Source organism: Montipora foliosa, chromosome 8 (assembly GCF_036669935.1).
Source record: "Montipora foliosa isolate CH-2021 chromosome 8, ASM3666993v2, whole genome shotgun sequence".
Taxonomy (NCBI): domain Eukaryota; kingdom Metazoa; phylum Cnidaria; class Anthozoa; order Scleractinia; family Acroporidae; genus Montipora; species Montipora foliosa.
The window spans coordinates 9760989-9770988 of record NC_090876.1 but is presented as its reverse complement, the minus strand read 5'-3'; the positions used below and the strand labels follow the sequence as shown (position 1 = coordinate 9770988).

The window sequence follows — 10000 nt, the reverse complement described above, 5'->3', positions numbered from 1 at the left end:
CCGTGAGGATTAAGGGTGCCGATTTGAAAGATGAATTTTTTTTTTTTTTCATGTTGAGAAGAATGACAAGGATGCATCTAAGCCAGTTGCTCGCCATTTTAATCTGCCTAACCACTCCAAAACACACATGGCTATCTGCGGCCTTTCCCTACATCTAGGTACGACGGAAAGCCGCAAGAATCTGGAACAAAAATTCATCTTTCAAATCGGCACCCTTAATCCTCACGGTATTAACGAACGCTTTTCATTTAACTAATATATTCCTACTTTTCATGTTGCCATGTTACCACCAATAGCGTAGCTCCTACTCTACTATAAAAACTACACGTAACCCATAATCCCTCGATTCGCTCTGACGAAGGGCTAACGCTCGAAACGTCAGCTTTTAGAATCTCTGTACGGTGGTCAATTTACATTATCAACTCCGTTGATAAACCAAATTTTTGTTTCCTGTACTAACTGCATTTTCTTTGTGTTTGCTTTGAATTTTGGTGATAAAGGCTTGAAGTGGCCAGATTCCTTTGCTTCACTTATACCCTTAGGGACTATTGGAAGATCATTGTTGTATTTTAGAGTATTACTGTTAATTAATGTTAAAACAAAAGTTGTTCCTGTTGTCAAATAATTGGTGTTTTGTTGTGTTTTTTTTTCTTTTTTGGGGGATTTGACTTGCTTCCTGTGCGCCTACATGAGGCAGAACATTGTTTTTGCTAAGGTTAAAAGCAATGCCTCCACTGCAGTAGAAAAAATAGTATTTCGCAGGAAAACTCCAATTTGCCGCAGTTGAAAAGACAAGGCTTACTATTTGAAGAACAGGAAGGGCTATTAAATGCAGACTTTGTGGTCAAAAGGCATAGTGCCACATAAAAATCAAGAAAACAATTTCAGAGCCTGGCACAACAAGGACACATCAACATTTTGGAAAAACGAGAAAACAGAAAGATCAAGATCCTGGGTTTGTAAAATGGAAAAAACATACTACAGCACAAACCTTTTCAATATATCCTTTCTCATCTTTTTTATGTACAGTGATGCTGAAAAATACAAATAAACAAAATCACTCATTAGGACAATAACTGTAAAGATTATTTGAGATCGAAAATGCAATACGTTAACATACTCTGTTCCCGTTTTATCTGTAAGGTCTTTGATCTTCTTTCCCTCCTTTCCAATAATTGCACCAACCATGTTATGCGGTACAAGAACTCTAACATAAATACAAAATAAAATATTGATTAAAGTTCCAGTATCACATGGTCCTTACTGAAACCACCAAGTGTTTGTGGAGTTGTTACTAGGGACTTTACGATCTACAACGCCAACGTCACCTCAGAATATAACTCCGCACTATTGTAAGATTCTCGCGGTTAGGCCATTTCGTTCGTGTTGTACAATGTGGGCAAAGTATCCTAAAAATAAATTGGTACAAGGGGTTTCAGAGTAGCAGGCAGCAAAAGTGCAACTGGCACCAAAATGAAATGTGAAACTGTGCCTTTTGTTTTTATTGATCCTGTCGTAGATCAAGTTGCCCATAAAGAAGCCAGAAATATAATCACCTCAGTTTTGAACGATTTGTTTTGTCACCCATTTTCTGCATCAGGCTATTAGCACTGAAACCACAGAACAAGCTCGACAGTCCGTGAAGCAGGGTGAAAAAAAGCTCTTTGAAAGGATGCCTGAGATCAATACTAACAACTCCAAAAACACTCCGTGGTTTCTGTGAGGACCAGCAGCAATCGAAATGCATTAGCTACTTCACTCAGAAGTTAACAACCTTTTCCCCTCAATTGAAAAAATGTAAAGAAAGGTTCATTCAAACCTAACATTGAAAGTCTGAAAATGACAACATGATGTTCTTAAAATGTGCTCGTCAATTTGTGGCATTTGGAGCCATTCTTTAAAAATGGCATACCCACAGACAAGTCCAGAGGAAGGGGCCACTTGGCCCATTGTTGATACAAGTACAGTTAGTTACTCTACTTAAAGTGGTACCATGATAAAAGAATCACATCTTTTTTTCTTTCGATTTTCAAAACGATGTCAGAACACTAAGTGACCCTAGCTTTGAGCGTCAATTGTTTATTTTAACTGAAATTTTCCTATTTAATGGTCTGCCATTACCAACTTTAAAATCTTGAGACAGCTGGATTGAGGAAAAAATGACGTCAAAGAATCACTAGTTTAAGAATGCAATGCGACAGAGAGCGACTGAATTAATTATATGCAGCATGGGAGTTTCAGTCTTTCAGATTTTTAAACTCTTGTTTTGCACACATAATAAACTGCGTTTACATGCTGAAATTTTAAGCTCGAGTTAATGTCGACACGTTCCCTAGATCCAACCCTCAGAGGTCCAGTCAGTCAGTTTTGAACGCGAGTAATAGCGGACCCTGAAATCCAAAACTTACACTCCAAGTAAACAACCTTTGGATAAAAATCAAAGCTCAAAATTTTGCCTTGTAGATGTTAAATTAAGCAAACACAATTTCAAACTCTCAAGAAAAAAGGAAGTGATTTTCTGATCATTATACATTTCTAAGTGCCACTTAACCAACTGCCAAATTCAAATTTAATATTATTGAAACCCCTGCACACAAATAACAAATCTAGTTCTAAACAAAGCCACAGTTTTCAAGTATCATAAGTTTGAGAGATTGTCAATTCCATGTCTAATAACAAGGTCCAAACTGTAATGCAACAGTGGTTTGGTTAAAGGAATAGTAAGTTGCATTATTGTAATGTCTTCAGTTAATCTGTAAAAGCAGAGAAACTAACAACATTACCTAGAGCATTCACTCCTTTTGTACAGTACACTTTGCTCACATCAAAATACTTTTTCTGGAAACCATGTTGAATAATACAGTTTAACCCACTGACTCCTGGAAGTGAGACTTAAAGAGGTTTTACTCTGTCAAACGCTAGACATTTTTTCTCGTCAACCGGGGGTGACCTACAAACTGTAGGGTGCCAAAGGAATGAATGGGTCAAGCCTTATTACAGCAAAATAGTACCTAATAAAGTAATCATGGTCATAGCATTCTCTGTACTGCCTATTTCGGCGTGATCGTTTTCCTGATCTTGAACCATTTCTCCTTCCACTGTCAGGAGACTGGCAATCCCTCTCATCTTGCAATTCATCGTCCCCTAGATAAGAAAACTAATGAAGAATTCCTGTTGGTATATAGGTTTTAACAAGCACCAATACTTGAACCTATTTCATACGGCTGGGGAGGGAGATATTTCTTGTTACCATCAGGGAATATCTTTACTTATCCTCAAAAATATTTTTAAATCAACCTAAACACTGCTAAAATTTAACCAGAACTAAAAACTTTAGTGATGACTGTTTAAATCAAAAGTTGAAAATCAATAAAACAAAGATTATCCAAAGAAGGTTCACCTGAAGGTAAGATTTAAATGACTTGGACAGAGGATTTTTGGCCAGAGAACCTAAGAGTAGTTCTCTTGTTACTTTTAAGAGTCATGACTTAAAACAATCGAAGCAGTGCTAGGATAGCAAAACATCTTCAAAATATGTGCCAAGATAATGTATGAAAATAACTCAAAAACCAACTCACAAGTAAAGAGAGTCTTTCATCAAGCAACTTAGATTTTTAAGATATAAAAAAAAAGTCTTCTTCTATGGAATCTAAAGACAGTTTCTCCATTATTTTATACTGAACAAAAGGTATCAAAAGCTACTGTTTCAATTTGCAACATGTTTAACCATCTCACCAACTGATTCAATCAACAACAAGCAGTTACTTGACCCTTACAGATTGTAGTAAATGATGTTTAACTCCAACCTACCCTGGCCATAAAGTCAGGACAATTTTTAGACAGAAAATACTGGCATATATCAGAAACAAAACTTCTGTGACAACTGTTGATTGAGAGTGAGTGATTTTTCAACATGTGTCTTGTTTTGGATAGTAAATTATTAATGCATTATTGTTCTAGCAATTCCATATATTTAGTCGCGTATTTAGCCATTTAAGAATAGCAACATGTTCCTAAACTTGGTAGGTGTGCCATCACCAACTCTGGGGATTTCCCATTACAGCATGACACCATTTTCTCCCAAAACAATTTCCCCAGACTGCTCTTTTGTACTTGTAATCAATTCACAAAGAGCCACAAAAGAAATCAATATTTTATGCTTGAATAATGCCATACAATTTGGCAAAAGATGGATCAAAGTTCCTGACACTGACAAGAAAATTAACAGTTACGTGACCATGTTGTCAATAAACTATAGCAGCTTTCCGTAAAAATGAAATATTTTTATGATGTGCAATGGTAAAATTCTTCCTGAAAGCAAGGGGTTATTGCTTATAGTAAAGGAAATTGTGAATCTTAATTTTATCCTCTCTTAATAAAGTAAGTAGTTCAAAGAAGAAAACTAAAGTCCAAAAACAAGAGATACTAAAAGATGCCTCATTCGGTACCCCAGGTCCCCCTTTTAAAAAAAAAAGACAATTTTTTACGAGAATTAGAGACAAAATGAACCTTTTTTCTTCTCATAGACTTAACTCAAAGGCAGGTGTTCTATGGTGGCTCTATTATTGTGAGAAAAAGATAGCATGATACACTGGAGACCTTATAACCACTAAATTGAATTTTCCAATTTATTTGATGCAGATGTTAAGAGATCTGGCACAGAGAAGCCAACAGCTTCAAAACGGAAGCAAACCTATTTGGTTTGGAACCAAATAAATTTATCTTCTCCACAGAAATTGACCGGTACAGCACTTAATTGTGATTTAAAGAAATCTCACAGGTGTGAAAAGCATTGAAATTGCAGAACAGTTATTCAAATTAATCAAGTAATTAGTATCTATTATCATTAATTTTCTCCAACCAACTGAACTTGGTGGTTTAAGCACACAAAAAATAGATTGCTGCACAACTCAGTTTTTTGACAAGGAGCTTCCTTCAAAGATGTAGATAAAATAATATTGAGCCTTTCCTAACTGCAATTGAAAGATAATGACAACCAGAGAACAAAACAATAGACATCAGCTATTAAGTTTACATGTACTTCCAAGTTAAACTTCAATTGCAAAGCATTGCTAATGACATTGCAATGACATTTGAGACATCCTATTTCAAAACTCTCCATGACCACAGTCATAATTTTTAAAATATATAATTAAATACATCCAAATGATCTTTCTTGACAGAATCCACAAAACTAATTTGTAAAAATTAGAGCTTAAAGTGCAGAACACAAGGCCACATATTTGCATATGAATGGCATGTATTGCTGTATGACTTGTTTTTCAAACAATGCCGCTACACGATAACAATAAGGGCCGGGTATTCTACAGCTACTCTGAAATTAGATGGCATTTACATACGTAAACCAAAGTCTAGATAAAATAAAAACAGGCTTTGCAAAGGTTACAAGCACATATATTTTATATTATACAAGCAAATCTATCATAACTGTAGACAGTGAAGTATTGTTCTTTGTCTATGTTTTATCTTAAAGGCCACACTGTCACTCCAGACAGAAAAAAATAGTTCCAGACAAAAGCTGGATGCCTAACATTTATGTCAAGTAAAAGGTTGTAATTTTATTCCAAAGAAGTTAACACAAAAGCAAGACATGTGGGCAATAAAACCAATTACAAGAATTTTTGGTCTCCAGTTATAGTGGGTTCTTATGATTGGCAGATAGTTGGAAAGTTAACACAACTGTAACTTTCTCTTGTCTAGTACATTTTAGAACAAGCAAGTTAGTATTCTATTACCAATACTATAAGATAACACTTAACTTTGCCTTCAAATGCATGTAACTGTGAGAAGTCGAAGTGACTAATTTTTATCTTCCTAAGCTCTGTCTGTCTGTACCATCAATGACAATAAGAAATTGTTTAGAGGCAAAAAGGTCAGAGCGATGATGTGGAAAAAGCCAGAAATGGAACAAACCATAAAATAAATCAATTAATGAAGAATTAAGTCAATCAAGGATAAAGACCTAACCCCTAAGCATTAAGCATTTCTCTTGGGAATTGAGTCAAATATAAATTACAGGAAGCACAGTGCTTCTACTTGCCTAAGAGAGACTTCTGTCCCCTCACCTATGCTGATGCAATCAATGCTTTTCCCAAGCTTGGATCAAAAGAACACTAACTAAGAAACAGTTAAGGTAATTCAACTCAGAATTTACTCCACAAAAAATTGAAGGTTTTGCATGGAAACGTTTGAGGTACATATAATCCTTTGAATGACATGCTTCCCAGGATCAAGCCAGGGCCAAGATTTTCGAAAGCCAATTAACACAAATCCACAATTTAGGCCACACCAAGGTTTCAATTTTATTGGTGAAAAAAAAAAAAAAGAAGCCTCGATGTAATAATTATATTGTACCAAGGGGAAACAAAAGTTCAAACTAAACTGAAGGCTTTTGTGAAAGTTTTCATTGGTAAAAAATAAGCATGCAGTGCATACATGTATGTGTGGTATTTATTTATTTAGATACTTTCATCTAGCTCGCAAACATTATAATTGCATATTAAGAGACAAAAGAAAAAGCGTGGCGACTAGATGAGGGGCAAAACTGACGGAAACGAGGTCCCAAAAAAAGTTGGGCCCAAAATAAAAAGTTGGTAGTACAGTAACCTGACACAGTGCTTTATCCCTTGACTGTCAAGTGAGCTGCGTTTTGTTTTCCAGGAGATTCAAGTTGTCTTTGCGTAATATGTATCTCTAATAAAACAAATATCATTATAGTTCTATGGTAGATGCCTCAGTGAATAGCCCCCGAGAAGACGTGTAGTTACTAGGAAAATACTAAACCCAGAAAGACTGAAGAAAATAGAAGGGAATCGAGAAATACTGGCTTCAAGGCAGACGTGAAGGACCATAAAGTTTGCTGTCAACTTTTTCACAGCTAGTTTAACGGGCATGCAAACCCAAAAATATGAATTTTTTTAAGTGCATGAGAGCATCTGTTGTAGAGAGATCAGGCAAATTTGTCAGAAGGTGGTAAACCCGAGACCTGAGGTGCAAATGTCCTGTATTACAGAGCCCCTAGTCGAACTGCCTTTATTTCTGGGTCCTTGAAATAATGGCACAGACAATCATACAGCACAAGAGTCTGCACAGACTCATGACAATGATTCCCAGCAGACTTTGGACCTTCGTACACAGGGTTAAAGTCACCAAACCAGTTTTTTTACAGAAGGCTGGTCTTCAGACACTGTAAGAGGTGGCAGGAAATAACTGAACCTCTTTTCAATAATAATGTAAACAGCCAGAACCGCAGTTACATGGCCTTATTCCTGAATTTCATTCTAGTACTGTAGTAGCTATAATCTTATACACACTTGAAGACTTATCCACATTAAGTGTAAGACCAAGCATTGATCAATTAGTTTTATTAACTACAATGTTGTACATAGTTCTTAGATATTTTAGCAAATAGGTAGTTGTTAGATCTTAGTTTTTCAGTATTTTACACATTTATCATTCATTTTGGCTATTTTAAAATCTGTATATTATGTGTAAAAGCTTGGTGTAATTCACTGGAACAACTGCAAATCTCTCCTTAATAAAACTTATGTCTATCTATCTGCTTATTCGTGGCTTTTTTCCACGCTTTCCATAGTCTGTTTATGCATTGCAAACTCCATGCACTTGTGGCTCATGGCTGAACTGTTGGTACAGCACTTTAAAGGGAAAGTGTCACGTGTCACTGTCATGTCAGCCCATTTAATTCCATTGTTATTGAAACAATCGAAAGCACTGAGGCAGGAAACGGAAACAATACCATCATAATTGATTACTCATTGGAATTCCTTTTGTAATCATTTCCTTTGTGTTATGAACCTACTGCATGCCAATAGATTACTAGTGTGTTATGACAACTCGTGCGTAGAATAAATTTTCGACCTATACAATAAATTCGAGATCAAAACTAAATTCGATATTTTCTGTGTAAACCCGCAGTGTCTTCCACCAAATTTGGGCCTTAGTCATTCAGTGTATTTGCGTTAATACTCTCTGTGTTCAATTAACATCATCTGGTTCAGTAAGAAGCCGTAAAATTTACAACTGCTAACGATAAACCTTGGACATGCGCAAAACCGTGAAACTGTCCCTTTAAAGCCCATTTTTTGAAAGTAGGGGCTCTCAAAGCAATCGAGGGTATAGTGAGTACTACAAATTATCAAGTGTTTTGTCGGTTCTACAAAATTGGCTTGTTTAACTTGAATTTAATCCAAACTTCTTTCAACACACCACACACACGTGGTGGAGAAAGAATCGACACTTCCCGTTGGCAAAGTTCCAACTATGACGTCAAAGCAAAGATGTCGCAATCAAAATTGTGAGTACTTTGAACTTTAAACAGGCTTTTCTATAATAGCTCTGAGAAATTCATGAATTGTTAACTGAAGGTACAGGGCAAAGGATTATACTGACCGAAGTTGCCTGGTGGCGTTTTCATTTACACAATTATATTTGTCTGTGTACTTTTGCCCCGAGAGTGGTTCCAAGTGGAGGTTCTACTGCAGTGAACTTCTTCTGAAATTATACGTTAATTTCCTCGTATCTTTTTATTTAGTGTTGATCTTCACAAGATTTCCAGTCGGGCCCGAAGAGGAGGAAAGCAAGTGCTGGCGGCTTGTCAAATACAAAATAAATGCGAGAAATAAGCTAGCAATGTTTTAGTTGTCAATAAAGTTGCCAATGAAGCATGATTCACATTTTTACATGTAAACCAAAGTTTTACATTAGCTTCTCGAGGTCAGCTGTATCGAAAAAGGAACGAAACTCAGTTTTTGCTGTGTTAAATAGAGAAATAAAGTCTGTTGAGATTACGACACCTTATTGTATTGTCATGGCATTTGATCAGATGAGTGACGGATAAAAATAATGATGTCTAAAATTTTAGGTATAGGTTACTTGCGAGCAAATTTTATAGTGTAGCGATGAAGGAAGTCAACCTCCTGTAACATCTTTTCAAAATTTACCCCTTTTTTTTATCTTAGAAGGATGTCGAAAAAGGTCAATCAATGTTTCATTACTAAACCCCGCCAGTCACATTTAGTTTGTCCATCGCACATCTAAATAGTCTAATCTTCATTTCAATCAGCGACACAGAAAATAACTGGCTTTTGATAAAAAGAATACAAATTCAAACAGTATGCAAATTTCAGTCGAGAAATTCACATGGCGTGATGATTGAGAGTTGTGTTGGTTGATTTACATCACAACGTGTAAAAACATCTTAACTGGCTTTATTCTCTGCTTGAGCGAGTGGATTCCATAAAAGACATAAAAAGCGTCATAAAGAGCAAGTATCATTTATGGCGACTGGTGATTCTGATTCACACGGTATGCAAATTTCAGCCGAGAAGTTGACACGGTGGTGATAGAGAGTTGTGTTGTCTAGGGTTTTATTTCATTTGCGACCTGATTTTCTACTTGCGTAGACGTCTGCTCTCAGTCACCGAAAATATGGAGGCCAAATTGATTTCGGATCATTTAATAAACAGTTGTTACCAAAACTCCCCGTTGGTCTTCTTGCAAGTGTTCATCAACAGCGTTGAAAAGCGTTGAAAGCGTTGGAAATCATCAAGAACCGTTGAAAAGTGTTGGTAAAAAGCGTTGGAAAACATTTCACAAACCGTTGGAAAAAAATTGCAACCCATTGGCATTTTTTGCGCACCCCTTGAAAGCATTGGAAACCCGTTGACTACCCATTCATTAGCCGTTGGATTTTACCCGTTCAATGGAAAACCATCAGTGTACATTTTCGCGTGAGAGGTCACAATTTCGGTATTCTAGAAGTGAGTTCTTATTAACTATGTCAACAGAAAAAAAAGTTTAGGGTTAGGGTTTACCTGCATTTCCGGGGGTTGTACTCTGCCCGTCTGACAGCTTTCCACAACAAAAGTTCACTGAAGTTAATCCCTGTCTAGTGGGATTAGTATCTGGATGGGAGACCTCAAAATATCTGGCTTTGCGTCAAACCATAGCACCGAAAATT

General features: G+C 36.3%; 1 protein-coding gene across 8 annotated transcripts in view; it reads right to left on the bottom strand.

Moving 5' to 3' along the window:
- LOC137968945 (insulin-like growth factor 2 mRNA-binding protein 2) overlaps positions 1–10000 on the bottom strand; it is a 59155-nt gene that overhangs the window by 26684 nt on the left and 22471 nt on the right. For all 8 annotated transcript variants that reach the window (XM_068815413.1, XM_068815412.1, XM_068815416.1 and 5 more), the window contains 3 exons: positions 3012–3157; positions 1121–1207; positions 992–1034 (listed from right to left, as the gene is read on the bottom strand). In XM_068815413.1, the coding sequence (XP_068671514.1) occupies positions 992–1034; positions 1121–1207; positions 3012–3157 (276 nt within the window). The remainder of the gene's footprint in view (positions 1–991; positions 1035–1120; positions 1208–3011; positions 3158–10000) is intronic.